The 24,839-nt window shown below is 41.1% G+C and overlaps 1 protein-coding gene across 2 annotated transcripts in view; it reads right to left on the minus strand.

Moving 5' to 3' along the window:
• Nucleotides 1–457: 457 nt before the first annotated feature.
• ARFGEF2 (ADP ribosylation factor guanine nucleotide exchange factor 2) overlaps nucleotides 458–24,839 on the minus strand; it is a 36,738-nt gene continuing 12,356 nt past the window's right edge. For both annotated transcript variants that reach the window (XM_050981981.1, XM_050981980.1), the window contains exons 9-39: nucleotides 24,556–24,686; nucleotides 23,800–24,034; nucleotides 23,430–23,529; nucleotides 23,072–23,211; nucleotides 22,483–22,591; nucleotides 21,765–21,966; nucleotides 20,934–21,045; nucleotides 20,123–20,328; nucleotides 19,172–19,256; nucleotides 18,909–19,080; nucleotides 17,641–17,792; nucleotides 17,324–17,452; nucleotides 16,834–16,992; nucleotides 15,578–15,725; nucleotides 14,636–14,735; nucleotides 13,834–13,874; nucleotides 13,594–13,763; nucleotides 12,813–12,964; nucleotides 12,482–12,654; nucleotides 11,894–12,054; nucleotides 10,935–11,065; nucleotides 10,697–10,826; nucleotides 10,127–10,262; nucleotides 9,151–9,289; nucleotides 8,957–9,011; nucleotides 8,590–8,704; nucleotides 8,189–8,319; nucleotides 7,004–7,172; nucleotides 6,468–6,606; nucleotides 4,725–4,842; nucleotides 458–4,059 (exon numbers count right to left, since the gene is read on the minus strand). In XM_050981981.1, coding sequence (XP_050837938.1) covers nucleotides 3,883–4,059; nucleotides 4,725–4,842; nucleotides 6,468–6,606; nucleotides 7,004–7,172; nucleotides 8,189–8,319; nucleotides 8,590–8,704; nucleotides 8,957–9,011; nucleotides 9,151–9,289; nucleotides 10,127–10,262; nucleotides 10,697–10,826; nucleotides 10,935–11,065; nucleotides 11,894–12,054; nucleotides 12,482–12,654; nucleotides 12,813–12,964; nucleotides 13,594–13,763; nucleotides 13,834–13,874; nucleotides 14,636–14,735; nucleotides 15,578–15,725; nucleotides 16,834–16,992; nucleotides 17,324–17,452; nucleotides 17,641–17,792; nucleotides 18,909–19,080; nucleotides 19,172–19,256; nucleotides 20,123–20,328; nucleotides 20,934–21,045; nucleotides 21,765–21,966; nucleotides 22,483–22,591; nucleotides 23,072–23,211; nucleotides 23,430–23,529; nucleotides 23,800–24,034; nucleotides 24,556–24,686 — 4,317 coding nt within the window. In that variant the 3' untranslated portion in view covers nucleotides 458–3,882. The remainder of the gene's footprint in view (nucleotides 4,060–4,724; nucleotides 4,843–6,467; nucleotides 6,607–7,003; nucleotides 7,173–8,188; nucleotides 8,320–8,589; nucleotides 8,705–8,956; nucleotides 9,012–9,150; nucleotides 9,290–10,126; nucleotides 10,263–10,696; nucleotides 10,827–10,934; nucleotides 11,066–11,893; nucleotides 12,055–12,481; nucleotides 12,655–12,812; nucleotides 12,965–13,593; nucleotides 13,764–13,833; nucleotides 13,875–14,635; nucleotides 14,736–15,577; nucleotides 15,726–16,833; nucleotides 16,993–17,323; nucleotides 17,453–17,640; nucleotides 17,793–18,908; nucleotides 19,081–19,171; nucleotides 19,257–20,122; nucleotides 20,329–20,933; nucleotides 21,046–21,764; nucleotides 21,967–22,482; nucleotides 22,592–23,071; nucleotides 23,212–23,429; nucleotides 23,530–23,799; nucleotides 24,035–24,555; nucleotides 24,687–24,839) is intronic.

Here is a 24,839-nt window from a genome sequence, read left to right on the forward strand (position 1 = left end):
AGAGCGAACCGGGCCAGGCCGGAGCCCCGGAGCGGGGGCGAGAGCGAACCGGGCCAGGCCGGAGCCCCGGAGCGGGGGCGAGAGCGAACCGGGCCAGGCCGCAGCCCCGGAGCGGGAGCGAGAGCGAACCGGGCCAGGCCGGAGCCCCGGAACGGGGGCGAGAGCGAACCGGGCCAGGCCGGAGCCCCGGAACGGGGGCGAGAGCGAACCGGGCCAGGCCGGAGCCCCGGAACGGGGGCGAGAGCGAACAGGGCCAGGCCGGAGCCCCGAAGCGGGGGCGAGCGGGGACCGGCCCGAGCCCCTGCCCTGTCAAGGGAACGGTCCTGGCCCCGCGGCGGAGCAGGGACGAGGAGAGCGTGCGGTATAAAACACGAACCGGAACCCCCCAGCCCCGCAGAGAAGCCCGAGTGACGCCGAAGCCTCTGAACCGCTTAAGGAAGCACCTGAACAAAACAGGAACACTTCGTAAAACTTTATTTTATCACTTGATTAAAGCATGGAATATTATAACTATTATACATCGTATTCTCATGTAGAAAACTTTACATAGTTTTTCATATTATATAATTTTGGTATTCTCTCAAAACTCTATACATCCATTGGCAAGGAATAGTTTTTAAATTATTGATAGTAAATGCACTTAATACAGAGATATTAAAACTCAGGCATTTTAAATATGTGAAAACATACCTTTTAAACAAAGGTGCTGAACAAACTGAAGTCACAGATTAAAGGGAGATGCACTTTTGACAGAGTTACTATTTTTAGTATTTTTCCTGAATATTAAGACTGAGCTAAAATGAGGCGGTGTCAGTTGTAGTAGTGGACATTGGTTTAGATTGTTCTGTTTGCAGTTTAGAATGTGAGGTACCAGACATAGATAACAAACTGCTGTAAAAACAACCTTTTCCTGGATGGTAAGACACAACAGAAGCAACATGAAGGGAGTTTTTAATCACCACAAAAGAGGGGATTTAGGGTTTTCCTCCTTAACATCCTTTCCCCCCCTCCCTTCCCTGGGGAGGCCTGAAATGACTCATAACAACAAAGCTCATGAGTCTCCAGGACTTCTGCCATTCCAGGTGGGTGAGCTGCAGATCCCTCTCTTGCACAGCCCGTCCAAGGAGTGACTTTTTCTGCCTGTACTGCACAGTCCTGCTCTCCACACAGCCAGCTGTGAGGGCTGAGCTGTGCTGGGATGGAGGAACCAGCTGGCACCACTGCAGGGGCTGAGCTGGGATGGAGGAACCAGCTGGCACCACTGCAGGGGCTGTGCTGGGATGGAGGAACCAGCTGGCACCACTGCAGGGGCTGAGCTGGGATGGAGGAACCAGCTGGCACCACTGCAGGGGCTGAGCTGGGATGGAGGTGGGTTCAGCCCTTCCTGGCTCTCTGAGGAAAACCCAAGAGTGCTGTGGAGTAAGCTGAGCACCCCCTGGTTATTGCTGTGCTGGGGACAGTGGCCTGCAGGAACAGGACAGGGTTGGGCTCTGACAATGCAATTGCATGCCAGGGCCCCTTCTCCTTCATGCCCTGCAGACCCTGGGATGGCTGGGTATCACATACCCAACTTTAGCAGTTTGTAACTGGTATAAATACAACAAAAGCTTTTCTTAAGGAGAAGAACAGTCGCAGACCAAAGGCTGAAAGGAAGCATGGATTAAATACCCTTATCCTATGTGTAGAGAGAGACTACAAATGCTGCCCCTTACACTAAAAAAAGCCCATGAAGCAACCGTGAAGTCATTTAAGACCTCAAAATTGAGACTTTTTTCAAGACATGACTGTAGGGCTTTCAAACCTGTGACACATGCAGCTGGGCCAGGTGTGTCTGATGGGACATGAGGGAACACATTCCATGAGGCAGTGACACATTCCAAATCTAAAAAATAACGGTTCAAATATTTTCCTTAGGACTACCTACGACCAGAAGAAAAGGAATAGCATATTATTACAGATCTAAATAGAATTCATTTCCTACGGTACCCAATGCAGTGACATTCCCAGGGAATGACAGCCACAAGAGATGCAACACAAAAGAATATTTCAACTGCAGCAAGTTAAATACCAGCATTGCTTATTTTTCAGTCCTCTCCTATTTTCATATATAGCCATTCACTCCCTTCTACTAAACAGCAGTGTACAGATTTAACCTAATGGGCATTCACAAGTCAAAGAGCCACAACTGCCTCTCTTCTTTGGTTAAAATTAAAAAGTGAAAATAAATTGTGAAAGCTTTGTCTCAACTACTGACTGTAAAACCTTTCACAAACACAGGACAAACTGATGTATTGAGGAGCACCATAAAAACCCTTTGGGAAAAAGATCACAAAAAACAAACCAAACAAATAAACAAAGAACAACAACAAAGAAAAAAAAAAAAAAACCAAACCAAAAAAAAAAAAACCTCCAAAGACAGCACATTCCCAGCAGCTCAGAGCAGCATATCCCAGGACAACCTCACCTGAGGCCATCCTACCAGGAAACTCAACTCAAAAAACAAAATAATGTCACACACTTAGTTCCATTCAAGTAGGTAGGTTGTTGTTGGTGTTTGTTGGTTTGTTTTTTTCTTCCAATACTGTTAGTATTTTCAGTTTGCTACTCTGGATAGCACAGCAGTTAACACTACTTTGCATTATTTTAGCAAGTGGAGCCTCTCCTAACATCCTGCCATACCTTCCTGGTTTAGAAAAGTTTTGAAACTTGAAATTTAAAATTATTTCAAAGGTCAAGAGAGCATCCTGTCATAGAAACATTGTCACAGACATGTAATGCATTTCAAGGAGAGAAAATTCTCCTGGGCAAGCAAAGCTGTGGTGTCGTGTCACTTTTTGCTTCACAGAAAGCCTTCAAAGCATGGAATTGTTTTGTTACCTTAGAGCACGTGAATTAACTTGTTTGATTTTGCTAGAGCAGTTTTTTGGAAATTCAGGGTTTTTAGATGCCACTAGGAACTAAGAGTTGAGAACAAAAATCATTTGCACAAATGACAAATCCGAATTTGCAGATCTGCAGTAAAAAGAGACAAACCTGTGTTAAAAATTGGACTTTTTGTTAATCAGCCACCATTACTGCTAAATTATATTCAAGGGTCAAAAAGGTAGGTTTATTTCTTCTGAGCCTTGTTTATGATGTTCCTGTGTATGCTCTATGATCTGCCAATGTATGAAAGGAAAAGGAATGCCTTTTCTTTTTCTTAAATGCCTTTAATTCAAGCCTAATAAGCTAAAGGAGTAGATGCTATTGGTGCTCCTGATGTAAAATCTTCCATAAAACTGAAAATAAGTCTCAGAAAATGTAGTACTGATATTAAAAAAAAAATTAAGTCATTTGTTAAACAGGAGGAAAACCTTCTCTGAATATCCTCTAGGCTGTCCACTTCACCAGCCCAGTCCCCTGCCTGGCCTGGTCCTGGACACAAAGGAAAACCCAGAGGGATCTCGGGTGGTCACTGGCCACCACAGCCAAGTTTATTATGAACACTTGCCAACATCACAAGGCTACACAAATACAGTCATTAGTTCCAAGGGGCATAATGTCCGTGGAGCTATCCAGCTGATTTATCAGCTCTAGCTGGGATGAAAGACTGAGCAGTGCATAAAAGACTATAAGAGACATACTGGAACATACAAATGATTAGCATTGAAACAAAGAGACTGCACACCTACTGTATTGACTCTGTAAGCAATAATTTAAATAAAACTGCTGACGCTTCTGTAGGATGGACAGAACAGGATTATTTTCCTCATTCCCAAATGCCATTTTGGTAAGAATAACTTGTTCCTGTGGTGATACACCAGGATCCTGTTTTTTCATCCACTTCAATCCATCTCTGGACACAGCTTTACGTACAGGCCGGTGTAACAGCCTCAGTGGGAGCTACCAGGAAGGCAGGTTGGTGCCAGCTGTGCGTGCCTGCTCGCCTGGGATGCAGATGTTGAACACCACCCCGATGCGCAGGAAGAACTTGCGCAGCACCGCCCGCAGCTCGGGGATCAGGTCGAACTGCATGATCTCACACAGGTACGGGTAATAGGTGGAAGCGTGTGCCCTGAACTAGCCAGGAGACAGAAACAGAACGTCATTCTCGGGTGCTAGAACAAAATAAAAAGTGTTGACACATTCATGGCTACAGCAACATGTTAAAACACCAGGTCTCACCCACCCCTCCTGACGGCCCAAGGGCACCGACCTCCGTCTTTGTGGCAGCAGTGCACACAGGGTGTGCTTTGGTGTTACCCCCTAAACAGAGCCAGGGTTTTGTGACTTCTCAGCCCAGAGGTAGTACCAGAGTCTATTTGTAGCAACATGAACACTTGGTTTTCCTCGAAAGGGCCAAAATCCTGAAAATTATTCTTTCCAAGGCTGTCAAGGAAACTGGAATTCCAGTATTTACAGGGGTGAAATTCACCCTTACCTTTCCTGTGCAGCTGTAATACAGCATAAGCCTCCCCCTTACTGCACACTCATTGTGCTTTTATATGAAAGCCGTTCAGTAATTCTGTCCACATTCCCACACAACTGGGAATTGCATGGATGCAGCCCCATTTCCACAGCGCAGCATGCCTGCAGACAGGGGAGCTGCCACTGTCTATTGCAAGGAGTGCTCACTATGAGGAACGGCCCACCTCCAATCTGAATGAAAATAAAGTCTGAACTCAGGCTGAAGAAGGAATGAAAAACATACCCAAAAGTAGACATGACTTCCAGCCCCTTCTTACCTTATCATCACTGATTTTTAGTGTTTTTGTTAAAAGCAACAGCAAGAGATTGGTCCAGGCTTCTCTGTGGCTTTCTGAGTTGACAGTAATAAAATACGCCAGGGCTTCACTGCACACACTGCAGAGATGGCACAATTCACACAAACCATAAAGAAAACCCTTATAAAGTTTTTGATTACATGCTCTGTTTGTCATCTCAGTGTACTTTGTTTTCAAGCAAGATGCACTTCCATGGAAAAGTTTTTCAATCACATGCAAGAACTTTAACTACACAAATTTGCTTTTTCTGGTACAGGAAATGTTCCAGATGACTGAAATACTTTTCATGTAACTGAACATAAATACTTGGTGACAGAGAAGGAAAAGGAAAATTAATCTGCCTGATAAACATTTTGTAATTGAAATTCTGTCACTTTCAACCTGCAAACATTATTTCCTGACCCTGACATTGGGACAGCTTAGGCAACAGCACCACGAGAGATCTCTCCCTCCAAATTTGGACTGGTTTAAAAAAGATCTGCACAGCTCAGCACCATACATTAAGGAAAAATTATTATTGTATTAATAAATTTTTGGTCCCTGCTACAGATTGTCAACACAAGGTACAAACTGTAACACTTACTATGGTTATTTTTAGGACACTCTTTTAATTAAAGAAGGACTAAGCAGATTAACATGTCCATACGTGCTGGTAGATCAGAATCCATTGACTAGTACCAACAGCAGGTTGGGAGATCTCCACATTTGATAAGAGACTAGTACTTTCAACTTTTATGTACCAACTCACCCAAATATCTTTTAATATTAATTTAGAACTATTTTCTACATTTGTTTAAATTCCAGGTGTACAGCAGCTTATAGTGCACTCTTTTTCAATTAGTGCACCCTATTATACTGCTATCATTACGTACTCAGCTGGGAGTACATAGTGATAGAAGTAGCACATTCAGACACCAGCACTTCCATAAAGAAAGGCCTATGTCAGGCAAGAGGGTGCTCCACCTATTCTAGGCAGATTGCTTCCTTACTGCTAAGTGAACTCAGAGTGCAGAGTGGCCATACCCCCTGGCAGAGCTGTCCCCAGGCAGGGCAGGGCAGGGCTGGGCTGTCCCCAGGCAGGGCAGGGCCGGGCTGTCCCCAGGCAGGGCTGGGCTGTCCCCAGGCAGGGCAGGGCTGGGCTGGGCTGTCCCCAGGCAGGGCAGGGCTGGGCTGGGCTGTCCCCAGGCAGGGCAGGGCAGAGCTGTCCCCAGGCAGGGCAGGGCAGGGCTGGGCTGTCCCCAGGCAGGGCAGGGCCGGGCTGTCCCCAGGCAGGGCTGGGCTGTCCCCAGGCAGGGCAGGGCTGGGCTGTCCCCAGGCAGGGCAGGGCCGGGCTGTCCCCAGGCAGGGCTGGGCAGGGCTGGGCTGGGCTGTCCCCAGGCAGGGCAGGGCTGGGCTGTCCCCAGGCAGGGCTGGGCTGTCCCCAGGCAGGGCAGGGCTGGGCTGTCCCCAGGCAGGGCAGGGCTGGGCTGTCCCCAGGCAGGGCTGGGCTGTCCCCAGGCAGGGCAGGGCAGGGCCGGGCTGTCCCCAGGCAGGGCTGGGCTGTCCCCAGGCAGGGCTGGGCTGGGCTGTCCCCAGGCAGGGCTGGGCAGGGCTGGGCTGTCCCCAGGCAGGGCTGGGCTGTCCCCAGGCAGGGCAGGGCTGGGCTGGGCTGTCCCCAGGCAGGGCTGGGCTGTCCCCAGGCAGGGCAGGGCTGGGCTGTCCTACCTGAGCAGCCGCTGCTGGACCGTGTCCCAGGCCTCGCGCCGGCTCTCGTCCACGTACATCCGGAACAGGATCCTCAGGCAGCATGCCAGGCTGCTGGTCTCTTGTTTTAGGAGATTGGGTTTTGATTTACCCTTGAACCCTAGAAATCAGTCCCACACAGGACAAGAGGGAACATCCAAAGCTGGCGTTACTAGCCAAAAATAAATTTTATCAACAATATCTGCACTAATGACCAGTAATGATTTCTTGTCCAGACAGTATTTCCTCCTTCTTGATTTTGACTGAGTTCTGATTTATTTATAAAGATACTTAACTACAGCAGTACCAGCTGTGCAGCTCTACTTTAACAAAAAAAAAAAAAAGCAGATAATTTAGCAAACAGAATTATTCAAGTCATCAGGAAGGAGACAAGCAATAAAAGCATGCAACTGTCCAATAAACTCTAGAGGTGATTGCAACGTCACATTGTTGTGTCATGATACTTTAAGTTAGAAGTCTAGTTCAGCATTTTTATCAAATAAAAATAAAAGCCTCACCTGCTCTCCATAACACAGTTCGCTGCTCATAATTTGAATTAAAGGCTTTTGAAAATGAGTGAGACTCTTGCAGACAATCCAATAACTTAAAAAGGTGATGTGAAGACATATATTTATACATTCCTTGGTCTTCTGTGTCAATGTGGATAACTGCATCCAATGTGTCTTGCTAAAGAGAGCAGGGGGAGAGGGACAGAGAGAGAGAGAGAGAGCACATGCCGTAAACTCCAGTAACTCTAATTCCATTTATATGTGCAAAGCAGTATTAGTGCAGTACAACACAGCAGGGTGGTCCTGCCAAAGATGAGAGCTGTACTCTTCTAAGCGCGGTACTTGAGAGAAATTATCATCTATCCTAGTTACTGATAAGAAAATAAGACTCAAGAGTGAGGGAACAACTCCCTTATTGAAACACTGCAGCCACAGCAATATGGTACTGAACACTTCCTCTTCTCTACAAGCTGACTGGGTAGGTCTGTTGAATCAAAAACATCAAAATGAACAACATCAGAATGAACAACTAAAACAGTGTGGTTTTACATGTTGCCTAGTGTGGAAATTCCTCAGCTTTGGCTCATGTAAATTTAATTAAATTGGTCAATACTTTCAGCTAATTTCACTAGGAATTTAACTATACCATCCCCAAAACACTACCTAAATGTACTAGCCAGAACTTCCAGCTTATGGCTTTATTAACAGCTAAGCCAGAGCTACTGTGCACTGCTACCCAGAATCAGAACTTTCAGGGACAGGGACATCTCTGAGGCCAGCAATGAATGAAATCTTGACCATTGACCTTGCTGAAGTTCAACTTCTGCAACACTTCCAGTGCAAACACCCAGAGACTGAGCAGAGCTTCAGCTGTGGCTAAATGAAGACAGTCTAATGAGCAGAAAAGAATGCTTTCCTCCAAACAAACAAAAGCCATTTTTGATAGTATGTATTCATGATAAAACAACTGTAATCTATTACATTGATAATAAAAATTAAGGTAATAGAATACTACAACAGGCAGAGCACCAGGCAACACTGGAGGCAGTTAAAAAGTCACAACTTAAGAGTAGTTTACACATGCATTCAGGGTAATGCTAAAAGTCAGAAGAAGACTATTTTATGAACATGTCAGAGTGTTCCATAGTTTGTACTTTACTGTCACCACAAGGTTACAAGCAAGTCTGATGGTACCTGAGCTGCAGCCATGTGCTCAGCATCTTCCTTCTTGCTTGTTGCTGGATAGAACACTATGTTGTCAATGGTCTGTATCAACTCCAGCTGTACCACACACTTGATCAGGAGGCCAGCAAATAGTTTTTGGTCTAATGAAATGGAGCAACACAAGTTGCAGAAGCAATTAATGATGATTCACTTACAGCAGGCTAGCAAAATATGACATTCTCCTTAATAATTTAATATTTAGTAATGCTGTGAATTATCTTCTAAAGAGAAAATCTCACTGCAAGGCATAAACACAAATTGCAAAGACTTATCCCAAGTTTAACTGCCCCAAAACTTTCTGTAGAGAGCTACAGAAGTGAATTAAGACTGGCTATAAAGGTGCATTGAAAAAGTTTGTATGTTTTCCTTACTTGTGTAAGGACCACCTTTCCAGCTCTCATCTGTTGGATTTGAATATTGGCTTTGTCCTCTTTCAGAAGCATTTTTATCCATGCTGCTTAAAGAGTGATGATCTAGGTCCAAATCCTAGAAGAGAGTGCAGAGCAATTCCAGCAATCCAAAACACTAACTCCCAACCAGCTATTACTTTTCAGAGGACTTAGCTAATTCTAGATTCAAAGGCTTCCTGCATCCATTCTTTACATAATTTTTTACAGTAACACCAAATACAATCTACTATCAATTCCTTGACAAGTGTATTGACTACAACAAATATTTCAAAAGCTAACCTAACGCAAAACCCTTCAAGTCAGTTTATCACCCTGAGTTAACTCTTACCAAGTGTTTTTCAGATGAATCTTCCTCCATTCCTACAGGCTTCCATGTCAGCAAGCTTCAAAGAATTAAAGAAACAAAACAACAACAAAAAAAAAATCAAAAAAATCAAACAAAACAGAAAAAAAACCCAAAAAAGGTAAATATTGTTGCTTTAGAATTGGGTATCAATATAAGAATCAAACTTATGAACTTACACATGAGGAATAGTTGTTTTGAAGATTTCTAACATACAATTGCATGTCTGGCCCCAGACTTCAGGGCTGAATTTCTGTCCATTGAGTATTACCAGGTTTTCTAGGCAGTTTGTACCTGATCGTGCCAACTGCTCATTATCTGTAAAAGAAATGTTCCATATTTATCAACTTCTACAATATCAATGAAAAATTAAGTAGTCCCTATTACTGCTCCATTAAAATTTTTTACCAATACTGTAAAATGCACAGTCTCTTGGCTCAAAGCCTACTTATACAATATGTTACAACAATATGAAGCTGAAGAACCTACTGAATAAAAAAGAGAGTTTCAAAACAGCCTTCATGAGATGGAAATCCAACCAGGGAAGACAAAAGACAGGGGAGAAGAAGAAGGGAAGCACAGAGTGAGAAAAAGGAAGGAAAAGCAGCAATCAGAAACTTATGATTTACTGCAAGACCATCCCCTGATATTCCATGGTAGTAAGATGCAGGATTTCAGGTGTAAGTCTTGGAGCCAGAAAGAAAACAAATTCTTTACAAACTATATTTACAAACTGTATTTAGAAGTACTCGTTGGTTGGGAGAAGTGGGAAGAAGCAGGTGCCAGAAAATAAGAAAAAATAAAAAAATCAGAATGCATGCACATGTCTGTGTGTGTAAATGAAAGAGGTCATGTATCGCTGCAGTCAAACTACAACAGGTTGTTGACAGAAGGTTCAGAAGATTGATGCCATTCTCCAAAAGCTTTTGCTGTGTCACAGTAACACCATGAGCCCCTTTTGAACAAGAAACAAAAAAGTTGCCTAACTCAATAAAAGATTGATGCTCAGATATTCAAGATACTGCATCCATCTACTGCAACACATACTGTCCTAATGGGAATTTCTGTTCTTCCAGAATTCAGTTAACCTTCCCATTCTTCAGTAATGAACATGTAAAATTACATTTAATCAAAAAATACAGGTAAATAAGGTACCTTGTTTTACACACCAGTGTAACTGTGCAAGTATGTCAGGAAGAAGGATCTCATGCAAAGCTTCATAGAACTGTGTGAACACATCACAGATGGCATAAAGGGCATGGTTGCACGTCGTGGTCATCCACTCTGATTTCTGGGACAGAAAATGAAAAGTCTTTGTTTTATGGGGATTCCTCCATGTTGACAACACTTGGCTTATACATGGCTGATCAACAATAGACACAGCTTTGAGGATAGAAGAAGTCAGAACTAAAGGCTCCTGACCACAGATCTTTTGTCAGAAGCACTTGGCTGGCCACATGAACACTAGTCAGAAAACTGTACATGTTCACAAGAGAAGGAGAACGTTCTCCTTGAAAATAATCAGATGGACACACACACAGGTCATTGGACTGTGGCAAGTTTCATTCATGCCACAGAGTTTGAAGGAACACAAAATGTGTTTAGTTAAGTTTAGGGCACTATGGGGTGGTAATATCTGATGTCAACAGAAACTGCTGACTCAGATGTGCAAGTTCTTAATAAGACAACTCTGCTTTTTGGGGTTTTTTTTTCTTTTGGTTTTACCTCTGTTTGTTGCTCAGGGAGTTTCATATTATCAAAAATCCGAAACACAATTCTAAACAGGTCTTGCCACCAGTGCTTTTCAAAGGTATGCCCGTAATTCTTCATGATTTCAAACATCACCGTTAAGCCTCTATAAACAAACCCAAACAAGCATAGGAACAGATGTTAAAATGTGTTCCTGTGATATCTTCACTAAACAAATTAAAAGAAAAAAGGAAAAAAAGAAAAGCTTTATTACCTTGTACGAACATCTAACTTGCAACGATTGATGATACAAGAAAGCTCAAACAAAATAGGAAACCATCCTCTGACCCATACTCTGTCCCCGGGAGCCACATTCATGTCATCACTTGTGTATTCTCTTAATACCTTGAGAATCAGTAGGAAAAAAGATTTAAAGAAAAAATTATCTTAAAAATCTTTATATGTAACAAATTTAGATACTACCAGTGGTACAGACAAACTTGGAAAGTTAGCTTAGCTCCTACTGTAACACTCCAATTTTGCAAAATATAAGTACAGCAAAAATACTAGAAATAATATATGGAAATAAATACTTCAATCTGTTTTTACTTCAGTCCAGGTAAAGGCCTTACAAATTGCTGAGGTTTGGACTTCTTAGAAAGCTACTTTAACAGTGACAGACAGCTGTTATATCAATACACGTAAAAGGAAATCTAAAATTGGCAGAAACCAGTTCTACAAGTCTCTGGTATGCTGAATGCAGCATGCACTGGGGACATGCAATTGCAATGTAACTCCAGGCTCTCCTCAGCCAGTGATTATTACATTCAGTATTCACACAACAGGCTGATGGAGAAGAATACACATTTGCAACCAAATGAACTAGACATAACTAGGATGATAGAACAGGAAGCTCTGCTTTCCAAGTCATCTTAACACCATAAAAACAAAACAAAAAAAACCCACAAAACCCAAAAAAAAACAAAACAAAACAAACCCCAAAGGCTATTTAACTCAGTTATTTCCCATTTGGACTTACAAGATTTAACATTACTTAACTAGCCCTAGTTTACTGCTTATATAATACCAAAATTTCTCCTTAATCCAAATAAGCTTTGAATACAAACACTTGCAATTCAAGTTTGAGTAAAAAAGCTCTTTCTTAGTAATTATTCTCCATTTAACAGTAGAAGAGAGTATGAAAATGCAGCAGGGGTAAAAATTCAAATATACCTGTGGTCTTTCTGAGACATATTTTGCACAATAGCGAATAAGCCTGATGGCTTCCATGCTGGTGTCCGGGAAAGCAACATTACAGGCAAACTCAGAGAGGCATTTTACTGCATCTTGAAATGAGTCAATTGCTGCTGGAAAATGCTGCTGAAAAATATTTGCTGTGGAGAACAAACAAATACACTTTTTAAAATTTACTGATATTAAAATCCATAGATAAACTCCATCAATCCAGGCATATCACCTATGGCATACTGCTATGGAACAGACAAACACAAAAGGATCAGATCTTCTACATTAAATATGGTTCTTTGCCCTCTCTTGCATTCTTCCCTGTCCCACCTCAACAACCACATTCCTACGTTCTACAGCAGAATATCTGTAGATATACTGTATCTAGTTTGTCCTGTCCATAGCATTCAGGAGACTTAAAGGGTATGACCCAGCTGCAGAGTTTAAACAGTCTGGCTGCAAGGCTGTGTGTTTATTTGCCTGGAAATACAAAAGCCTTATTCAGATGATCCTTTTGAAGCAGACTCACAACAGCCAGGCTAATTTGGGTGCATGCATCTGTCAAGCATTACTTACTAACTATGTGTGCTGTAGTCTGAAAGGCCAGCTCTACGATATTCCCATCATGGTCTGATGCTGCTTGATGAAAGACAGCAAAGATATTTTTCCAGCCTGAACGAATGTTACCAGCTTGAGAGTTCACCATCTGAGCAATACAGCGGATCACCATGTCTCGGATAGTCGGAGATCTTAAAAAAAAAAAAAAAAAAAAAAGAGAAAGGAAAGCAAGACTACTTTACACTGGCACAAAGTAACTCCCCCACTTCCCTGCACATGACCATGACCCATTCCAAGTGACATCCTTAAGTGGGACTAAAGCTAAAGCAGAAATTGCAGTGCCTCACACCTGTTTTTCTTCATAATATGCTCAAAAGGCCTTAGGAAGTCTTTCTGGAAGCGGAAGTTGGCTAACTCTCCCTTCTCAAGAAATTTCATTGACAGCTGCCTTAATGAGTCTACAGCAAAGATGGCAACATCTTCGTTAGGGTTACACCCAACCTAGAAGAAAAGCATATTTTCAAACACTTATCAATTAATGTGTCATTTATATGAGTAACAAATTCATCACTCAAGTTCCATCTCGGCCCATTAAATACTGCTAGCACATTCTAGTGTTCTGATGCTTGGGAAAGAAGGGGTTCTTGTTGAAGGGGGCTTTCTGGCATTTCATCCATCTAAACAGACCCATGGATTTTGAATGCATCAAGCAGAATTGTGATAGCCAGCTAGATGCTAAAATTAAAATACAGTACAATAAAATAAATTGAATCTTTGGTTAAAAATCTCATCCTAACATTATTCAATTTCCTAAGGAAAACAAGTGTTGTTCAAAGATCATCTGTGTACATTTTAGAGGAAAACTAACTTGGAATTTTATCTGATGGAAAAGACAATGAAGAATTACAAAAATACCAAATGATATAATGAAGATTATATAATTAAAGATCATTCCTATAAACATTTATATTTGTACACTTTAGATTTTTAAGTAGACACTTCTTTTAGGTGCCTCAAATGGAACTTCTTTTCAATATCAGAGTTCAAGCCACTAACAACACAGAAGGAAAAAGCTGATTAAAGAAGTCCCACTATTTACGCATATTGTGTAACTTGATTTTAAAAAGTACCTTATTGAAGTGATCTCCAATCACATGCCAAATCCTCGACCACTGCAGCCTGATGCGGTTCATGTTGTAATAGGAGATCTCCACGATCTTCTGCAGGCTGAACATGCGCGGGTGGTGCGGGGACGCCAGCTCGTCCATGGACACAGCACACAGCCACCGCACAAAGTCAACTGCACGGGAGAAGCCTGCTGTGAGCCAGGCTGCTCCTGTGCCAGGGGCCCTGGAACCCACCATACGTACCTATGGCGTTCCCGTCCAGCCTCGTGGAGCCCGTGAATATCCTACAACAAATACAGGAGTTGGAGTTTCAGCTGCACATCCACAAGAATCGGTTACAGCTCAGAGCTGCAACAAAAGGTCAGCACATCTGGAGGTACGTCACAGTACTCCATGCCATGAACTCTGCACCTCTTGTATTCTTGCTCCTTGGCAGCAGTACATGCTTCTTCCCTTAGTCTAAGCATCCTCTTTCCTGCACCAAGTCACAGTCTACCATGCTCCTGCCCCACTGCAGCAACAGGCACAGGCTCACAAGTTTACCCAGGCCAAGTTATACTGGATCACTCATTTGGGTGACAGCGTGTTAAATTTCATGGGGACAATAAACAGACAGAAAGCTTTGCTACAAGACTTTACTGGTTATCAGCCACCTTTGATCTTTAGATCCCCTAAGAATATGGTCAGCTGTGACTGTCACACAGGAGAAAGACTATGGATGCACTCTTGTCCCTTCCTGCCCTTCAGCTGTTTGATCTTGAGAGGAGTTCAGACTGCTGATAGTGGTCCATATAAAACATTGATAAAGCGGAGAACATTCCCAAGTGTTCTGGACTTTGATGTGGTAACAGACATGTTCATGGTTAGAATAAACACCACAAGTCTGAATGATTGTGCAGACTTGCACCATTGCATCAGTAGTTACTAAGAACTCCCATTCCAACATATAGTTGAGGAGAGAAGCATGTCTTTGGACAACATTTCAGAAGGGCAGATGACAAAGATGACGATTTAGGTAAGAGTGCAGAGGTTACATTGTCAGTACCTGTCTACTGCTACCACCACACTCTGTGAGCTGGTCTCCCCCACAGACTCCTGGATGCTCGCCATGTGCCGTTTGTCAGCCCCACTCCCAACAAGGTTCCCTGCCATAAATCCATTAAAAAACAGTATTTGCAATTAGGAAATAATGACTTTATATTAACTCCAACATCAAACAAGAAGACAAAGAGAAGTGACTACTGCTTCTAGCTACCATGTAATTTATTTAGAGCAGATACTGCCTTTGCCAGATCTGTTGCAGATTATTACACAGCTAAAAATCATATTTATTAGGTTAAGGCAATAATATTGTTAATAAAATTGAACAGATAAAATTCTATTTTAAAAGATGAACTCTAAGTCAGTTACAAATAGTTAATGCTGAACACAGTTCTGTATTCATTGTAATCCTCATTACAGCATCCACTCCAAAGTTTTAAAAAATTTAATTGTTTCCTAAGTGGTTTTACAAAGATTAAGGCAACTTGCCTTGTCCTTCTAATTTAAGACAAAAATCTAAGATTTATTTCTTGTACACACTGCAGAAACAATACGAACTGAAACAGCAAGCCCAACATGTAAAGATAAGAAATTCCTTTGGAAAACCAATTGAAATATATATTAATTCCTAACAATAAATGGCTCTTTTTTCTATTAATTAATACTTTTAACAAAACCATGAGTTCATATGGCAAAACAGTTTTGACAACAACATATTGCAACAAATAAATGTGGAGTAGTTATTAAATAGCTTAACCCAATTCTAAAGTTACAACAGATTTGGTAATTATAAAAACATATTGAAATACACAGTTTCATTAATCCAACACAGCTTCTCCTGGAAGCAAGTAAATATATTTGAGTATGTTATAACATTGAGGATTCTTTAACGTCCTTACTCCACTTGTATGTGCATCTTTGTGAAGTTCAGGATTAATAATCTTACCTAATCCCAGGCTCATAAACTCTTCTCCTGCAGAGGCATAGCTCTTAATGCTGCCTTCCCTCTCACGCCCAGAACCAGACAAATATCGAGTTTTCACACCAGTTCCTATGAGCTGTGCCAGTTCCAGCTGGCTAATACATTTCAAGATCTAAAACCAAAAGAAATTTAACATTGTGTTTCTGCACACCACCACCTTTTTTATTCTTAACAGGTATTCGTATTTAATATTTATGACCTTCCCAGGTTCTCCAACCATTCAAACAACTTTGGCCATTAAACCAGCTTTGATGGAGCTAAAACATTACTAATAAAACTGAAAATTAAGTTTATTGCATTCAATATTATCAGCCACCATGAATCATTCCAATATAAGAATAAAATAAACAGTGCTCCAAAATCTAACTTGGATCTCTAACTACTAAAGGATACCTTTTCATTACTTTTTACACCATCAACTTTCAAGACTATGAACAAGCTGGAGCTGATCTTCTAGAGACTTCATTGGCCTAGAGATGAAAAGACTGAAACATTGCAGCTATCACCACCTGAGTAACAATATTACAACCTAGAGAGTTTAAACGCCAAAGCTGCGCTCGCCTCCTTCTTCCTCCCCCGCAGCCACATTCCTTGGCTGGCACAAGCACTCAAGAGAGTGTGCTGTGAGCCAGGTCTGAGGCATCTGTCAGCTCTCGCACATTTAGGCTCATATCATGTAGCCCAAGACTAGAGCCAGAGAACATAATGCAGCAGAAATGCTCCTTTTAGCAACAACACAGATTTAGAGCTGATAAAATTGCTCCTGGAAAACAGGCTTTAAGAAAATGCATATAACCCTGACAGCTCATCTTTACCAATCATCCACCAAAGTATTTTAGCCCTAATTTTTCACGCGCTTATGGCGTAAACATTGCCAAACATTGCACAGACAAGTCTGGACCTGTGAACTAGAATATTTTTCTTTCCATGAACAAGAATACAATAGTTTATATGAGGAATTTTCTGAAGCCAATTGTGATTTTTTTTATATCATTTAAATCCTACATCAAATGCAGCCACAAAAATTACAGTATTGTCACACAGTTTCCATAGGGTCTTCAAAAAAAAATGCAGTGCATTATTTTTATCTACATATTTGAAAAAAACAAAAAACTTAACAATATATTGCACTTTCTTCACATTTTGGAGCGAGTTCTGGGAGCTCCAGTAGTAGAAAAAATATGACACCATGTTCACTATTAAAACTAATAAAGATTTACCTCATGCCAAGAATTGCCAAGATAGTTGCCATCTGTGTGAGCAACTGTAATGAGTGTCTTAATGGTATCGATGTTCTTCTGTTTCATTTCTGTAATGCTGGAACTGGCGGTCAACAAGGAAAAACGAGCAAGGGCCTGTACATAAGCGTCTCGTTCAAGCTACAAGAGAGAGAAACAAGCATGAAAATCAAGTCCCCAAAGAACCAGAGGAAGCAACTTGCCTACTAACTTTCCTTCTATGGATAGCTGGCACTGTCAGAGCACTTTCCAGCTAAACAAGAGTAGGATGCCAGTTAGCAAACACTCTTAATAAAAGATTCAGCAAGAAAAGCAGAGTTGAAGAAATGCTTGATTGCATCAAGACCTTTCACCATTTCAAGAAAGCAGATGAGACACTTTATTTTCTATGTATAAGCTGTTTGTAATTCTTCACCTGCCTCCCAGAGCCCACATGGCCTTCAGCGAGTCCCAGGCTAAGTCTGGCACCAACCTGCATTCCAAAGATACAGGCTATTCTAATGGCACAGCGTATTCCTTCCAAACACAGCGACGCAACTTCTGGGTCATCACAGTTCTGCAAGCCAACACTGTATGCTGCCAGCAGTGGAGTCCAGACAAGCTAAACAGAGGAAGAAACTAAATTCAGAAGTCTCTTACAGCTTTAGCCCAAAACACTGGGTAACTGAAGCCAAATATATCCAAAGAGTCCATGTGTTTCATTAGCAAACTCTTCAAAGTAATTTTCCACTTTTTTTCCCATGCTTTAAACTCTTCACAACAAAGACACAGTGAGAACCTGACACTCACTTTGAACATGGGTCTGACATGATCCAGGTGAGTGGCACTGGTGAAAGGTGCCTTTGCATGGCTCACTGCCTCCATGAGGGCTTTGGCTGTCTTGGCCATTTGTTCCATCTCCAAGTTGTACAACAACCTCCGCTGCTTCTCATTAGCTACACCTAAGGGGAACACCACACACAGACATTGCTTGCTTTTCTTACAAGAGCATATTCCTTCTCTTCACACTGAGCAGCACAAAATGTTAAATAAAGGTATTGCAAATAAAATCTAAAGATAGAAATCTTGCAAAATCTTAGAAGTCAGGAGGCTGCCCCAGGCTGCAAGCAAGGAAATCCAGCACTAAAGACCACACCCAAACTAAAGACTTTATTCTGTACTAAATAACTAATTCAGCCCTTTACTATATAACACATGCTATTACCTAATTGCTCCAAGTCAGAGGTGCATACTCTATTAAGTCATTCTGCCTGTAAAAGTGGATGAAAAATCCTGTGTCTTCTTAGGCTCACATCCCCAAAACAAAACAAGCCCCCACCACCATGGTAAATAAATTATTAACTTAGTGCTTCTTAACCCTTCTACTACAGGGTGCAACTTCAATTTTCAAGCAAATTAATTTTGTTCCTATTTTGATTCAGAAAACCTGCAAACAGCATAAAAGCACTGGGAAAACCACTATGCTGAAGATTCAGAAATCACTAATTTGAATTAAATTAGTACCAGCTATTCTGAGTAAAAGTAGGGTACAGCTGAGGATACTGGTTTCTACTGCATGCTACACAAAGACGCCCTCATTTGGTCTGTATAAGCAGAGGTGACTATAGATTATGACAAACTCTCCAATCTGTCTGGGTTTCAAACACTGTCACAATGACTATGACAACTCCCAGCCACTGAGTTATGGAGAAATACAAAAAAACAGCCCAAATCAAGCCCTCACTCGTAGTCTAGCACACAAAAACAAGGTAATTGCAAACTAAATTCCCCCTCAAGTTATTCCTCACACTCGTGTTTAAAAACCCCAAGAGATCTGGTTTCTAGTGCTGCTCTGCAGTGGTGCCAGAGACATCTACATGGTTCTTCCCACCACAGAAGGCAGTCTTAAGGCGTAACTGAGCCAGTTTTGTTCCATATACCTCTATCAACCATTCCAAATACTTTATGTATTGCCCCAAGGCATTTTCACAAGGACTCTGCACACCACTGTGACATCCCTTAGTTCCTGCCACAGTTCAAGAGCACTGTGTTCTTCCCAGTTTCTAGTTCCTTCTTACTTGGTTTACTACACTTGGTTGTAATTGCATATTCTTTTGTCTCTTTCATCGCAATTTTCTTTCCTTCTATTTCTTCATAGATTGTGGATAAATACTCTTCTGGCAGGTCTTTACTGTCATTGATTCCTCGATTCATTTTAATGTATTGCTCCTTTGTCATTTTATTTTTTACCTGTAAGAAGGAATAAGTTGGATATCAGATTTTGAATGCAAGTTCCAGGGACCTTCAGACTTTAATAAGTCTAGATTTTTTAAATTTCTACCTGTGGACTGTGCAAGTCTGTAGTCAACATTATAATGGAGTATGCCAAAACATAGGCAGTGTCTGCACTAGCAAATAGTGTTTGCCTGAGGGAGGAAAAAAAAAACAGGTTTACGGACTACCAATTCCTCAATCCATTAGCTCTAGTTCCATATGCAAGAAAAATACCCAGAAGTGCTATGGACTCAACCAAAGAGCCAACAAAGCCTGAAGCTAACTATTAGAAATGCATCAAATCCCAAGCAGTTTAAAACACAAATAAAAAGGGTGGGGAAGTACATCATTGCAATATTGAAAACTAGACTGAGATTTTCAAGTACGTTCCCTACCGATTACCCAAAGAACAATAATGTATAATCTTAAAAAAGTTAAATGACAGCTTATTTTTTACTCACAGAGTTTCATAAAGATTGATATAAAACCAACCCACTGATACACCAACTGGACTAAGGAAAGGGAACTAATTAAGCCTGACTAAACTTCAGTGTTGATTGCACTAGGAACAACAGCAACTTTGTCTATTTGGTATCAAATAACATATACACATTTTGTTCCACATCTAACAGGCAAGCAAAAGCACTGTAACATGCTATTAGTTGTTTATGTCATGAATTTTTTAAATTCTAGCCATTTCTACTGCTTAATACAGTTTTTTATACTTGACTGACCTACATTCGTCTAAAATTGTCTCTGTATTAGCTGTTGGATTTTAATGTACTTAGGGCTTTCCTTTTCCAGTAATTCCTTTTAGAAAGTACTTGGGATTTAAAGAAATGACAGCATCAGTATCCTTCCTATCCAATATCAGCAGCAAGATCTCCTCCTCACACAAGCCTGCAAAAGTTCCTGGCCTGGTATGGGCTCAATCAATCCCCTGCCCCTACGGGCCACACAACAGTACAGCCAGGGAATGTTCTTTGGGCACTGATCTGATACAAAGGGTTTGAATTACCGTTGGTTGCATTCAATATATCTAGCAGCAAACTTCTCCATTAATCTATCAATCTTCTGGGCTTCACCTGGCAGACGAAAACCTTCCAGAAATATACGCAGAGCAGAGACAAAGTCTTTTCCACAGAAATCAAGCTGGTCTACATAGGCATACATCACTTCCTTGTTAAACTTGCTGCTTTCCCCAAGAAATTCCCCTACTTGAGTCTAAAAAACACAAGAGACAGTTATTACTTGCAATCCAAGTGCCAGCTCTGCAAGAGGGTTTCCATGCCAAGAGTTGCACAGCTGTCAGCTCTGTAAAGCTGACACGCCGCTGCGTGGGCAGAGCAGCTGAGGGAGGGACAGGGGTCCTAGATACGCCCCCTCAGTCTGCATATTCCTTGCCTCCCTCACTGCCAACGGCAAGATCTGCATTACTGCAGTGCCAAGGAAAGATGGACTGTGCCCAGCTGCACATGCAGCAGAGAATGCTTTGCCACTGCAGCACATGATCCTCCCTCGCTGGCAAGGGACTACCAGACAGAGCAACTGACATTGCTCTGTCTCCCTGCAGCCTCCAAGGACATACAAAATGCACATTCCATTGATGGGGAACCCTCCAGCACTTTACCATAACACAGTACTTAACTGAGAAGCCTGGAAGAGCCAGTAAGCAGCAGGTAGCTGTAGCATTAGGTGTGTCCATGAAGAGCCTTGCATGTTCATTTCTCTAAGATATGAACTGAACTCCAGAGCAGGGGCACACACATACCAGGGGCAGGGCCAAAGGTACTGGGGCAAGGGTGTAAATGTGCTGCATGTAATCTTACAGAGCAGAGGCGTTCCTCTTGGTGCAAGAATTGTGCCAGGTCCTCTGTTGTAGTGCCAAGCATTCCTTGCTCCTGTAGATACTGTATTCCTCTCTTTGGCTTTTTATTAAACCTAGTCAGACAAAAACATGGGAAAAGTGACATACAATTAAAAATATAACAACCAATAAAATTTAAGTTTTACAGAGTCCACATAAATCAAAGATTCTGCGCTGTAGCTCCCTATCTTTTATTTCTAGTTAGGAAAAAACCTAAAGAATGTGCAATAAATCTATTACCTGTATCACACCATAGGCTCCACCCCATAAGGTACATTGAGTTGCTGATAACCTTAGAAGTTATTGCTGAAAAACTCCAAAACTCATCTTTTTGAACATGAAAAATTTGACAGTCTACATGAAATGTCAAAAATGTTGCTTTTCAAGACTTTTTTCTAGCATTTACAGACATACAAACCTTCAAATTAATGAAAAAAAAGTAAAGCAAAGCTGTACAATGATTTCATTCTTCAAACTGTATTTCAATAAAGAACAACAAATCATATAAGAGCTGCAAGACAACTGCGTCCCTCAAACCAGCTTCTCTCTAGACATACACACTTGTAGAGATGAGCAGCAAGAAGCTGTGAAAACCCCTTCCACTGAACCCAGGATTTTATGAAATTCCTTTTAACTACAACAGCCTCCAGCATTGGTTTTTCACAACAGCAAGCAACAGTCTTCAGCATTAATAATAATTTGTAAGTGTGCCTACATGTGTGACTGTGAAACCATAAGGAACAATACATTTTATTTAAAGTGAACTTTAGTTTTCCCATCATACTGGGCTTACAGTTCTATCCCATGTTCAATTATTTCCTTTTGTTGCTTGATGACTTCAAATTGCTCTGGATCATCTGGGACAGCAGTCTGGGTACCAACACTTCCAACTCCCGACGATACAGTGGAGTCCAAGGAACTGACACTACTGCGTCTCCCTCCAGTGTCCAGGCACTTACCTTCAGCCATTTCCTGTTCAGATGGTTTATATGAACCTATTTACAAACAAGGTGAGACTTTACTTATCCTTGTTCAGTCAAAACCTTTTAGTTACAGAACTTTTAAGCAGAAATCTATGAGTTAATATTCTTATTTTATCATGTATACTTTCTGTCAGTCTGCACTACACTACATGAAAATGCTCTATTGATGGAATTCTAAAATAATCCAACAACAGGCAGAAAAGCAGCAGCATCTATGGAGAAATTCCAGTACTTCAACTTAGTAACTCCAAGACTGGTCGCATGCCTTGTTCTACATCAGCCTTTATAATAGAAAAGGGCCTGGCTAAAGCTCATCCACAGAACCTGGTTATTCAAAACAGATACTTGGAGAATCAGTTACTGCAACAGCACTAACAGCACTAACAGCTGTAAAATACCTCACTTGTGTAAACAAATTTTTAAGGTACAAACCTGGCAGCCACACTTCAGAATAGCTTCTAAACAGTAAAAAAACACAAGAACGAACTGATTAAATAAATCAGTCTCTCCATACAGAAACAATCTTACCCAAACTAGTCTGATGATTAGGGTTCACATAAAGGTCTTTGCTCCATTCTACCATACATTTTAAAATAGAAACCAAACATTCAAGTCCTTTTTTCCTCAGGCTTAGTTCCTGAAACATGAAGAAGAATAAAATAAAAAAACAGAAAAATAAAACCAACTAACCATGCTGAACAGTCTCTACAACAGTCCCCCTCTAAGGACTGGAAAAGTATAATCTTAAAAATAAAATGCTTATGGTGGAAATATGGCATAAAGTCTGTGCAAAGCAAACCCCACAGACGGTACCACTGGTTTATGAGCTCCAGAAAGGAAGAAATTTAACTGAAGCAGAGGAAGGCTCATTTGGCTCTCACTCCCTTAGCAGTCAAACTAAAGAGACCAGAAGCAGCCTGGTCTCACAGGGCAGCAAAATCACCAAGTAATTAATGACACTGCTTCAGCATCCAATTGCAAATTATTAAACTAATAAAAAGTAAGTAACATCAGTAGGTTACAGACAACAGGAACCTCTGTAACATATCTGTAACGATGCAAAGATAGCACTGTTTATGAAACAACAGTACCTTATCTTCAAAGCTGTTTTCCTTACCTGTAAAGGTGTCATTCCCAGCTCATGCCCACTTCGTCCCTGTGCAATTTTGGATAAATCATTTACAAGACGTTCAAATATATTAGCAGCATTTAAATCACAATCATAGTTAACATAAATATCCACTACACACTGGGCATCTGGAAAATAAAAGGAAATGGAAGTATTAGGTTTCTGTGCAATAGAATTTTTAAAAAGAAATCAGCCAGTTGGAGCAGGCACTGCAGATGAATCCAGACATTTAACCCAAGCACTCTAAATTCAAATTTTTATACTTAAACAGTATATGTGGCATTTCTCTTCAAAATAATTTTCATCTGCTGCCAGAAGAAGTGATTCTTTTACACAGTGGAAATACCTGCACAAATTCTAGTTAAAGTTTGAATCACCATCCATTTGTGTTCAAAGGAACTTGAAGAAGTCTCTAGAATATTCAGGAAGATCTCTTTGAAGAACACCTGCAAAATAAATTAGATTAAGGACTTGATCTGGAACTTATCAGAACCATATCAAATGTATGGATTAATTTCTGTTCAGTAATTTCTCTTCAAGAGTAATATTTCATGCATATTAGAATTTGGATACAGTAGTAATACATTAGTTTAGTAAGCAAACCAAACTAAGACATGAAAATGGAAGTTCCAGGTGTCTTTTTACCTTGCAAACGGTAAAGAGAACTAGTTTTGAGAACTAGAGCATATGCAATTTATAGATTGAAAGTCTCTCACCTCAATCTGCATTTTTAAATGGGTCTTAAAATTGGAAAGCAGCGTGAGGAAGATGGCAAGCGAGAGCTCAAACACATCAGGAACAGAAGAGACTCCATTTTTAGATAATGCTACACAAAGATATTGCTTGATTGCATTGATGAACATTTCATGTGTCCTGAAAACCAGACCAGCATTCTGCAGCACTGAGAGAAGAAGCTGGAGAGACACAACCTTGGAACGCAATTCATGTGATCTAGAAAAAATTCAACATTAAATGTATTTCTATATTTTCTTAGTACATACTTGCATTCAACATTAGCACTGTAGCATTTCTTCTACATCAGGAAGAAATGACTGCTATTTTGATACATCTAAATGCAGGGGGCAAGAGGGGCAGAAATCAACCAAGTGAATTTTGAACTTCTATCATCTAAATTTGAAATTTTTTCAGTAATATTAACATCTTAGACTAGCCTAATAAATGCAGCTCGGTGCTTCTTAAGCACTTCCCCACTCTCCCACCAAAAGCTTCATAAATACTATAGTCAAGGCCACTCCAACTGGTAAGATTAATAAGCCTTTTATACAAAACCAAAAATTCTCAAGTATTGAATTTTTTAAAATTTGAAGCTATTTTCAATCCTAGATTCATCAAGCTAACAAAACCAAGTGTCTGAAAAGTGGATTTTGAACACCTGTTTAACTGTACAGCAGCAACTTAACTGTCTCCAAGAGCTACCAGGGAGGACAGAATAATAAATCCAGTCACATTACTTGGGATCTGGTGGTCCTTCCCCCAGAGGTTTCATGGAGAGCTTGCACAATGACCTGAACACAAGGAAGGCATCCTTTTGTAGAACATGGGAAAATCTGGCAGCAGCTTGATGTCCAGATACATCCGTTTCCTTGAGAATAAGAAACACAACACAGACTCTCAGTGAGGCAAAGAAACAGAGCAATTAGGAGATTCCACAGCTCCTCTGAGAATCAGCTACAGTTTAAACTAAACCTAAACAGGATTACAAGTGATCTGGATCTTTTCACACATCTTGACTGAC

Source organism: Serinus canaria, chromosome 20 (assembly GCF_022539315.1).
Source record: "Serinus canaria isolate serCan28SL12 chromosome 20, serCan2020, whole genome shotgun sequence".
NCBI classification, from domain to species: Eukaryota; Metazoa; Chordata; class Aves; order Passeriformes; family Fringillidae; genus Serinus; species Serinus canaria.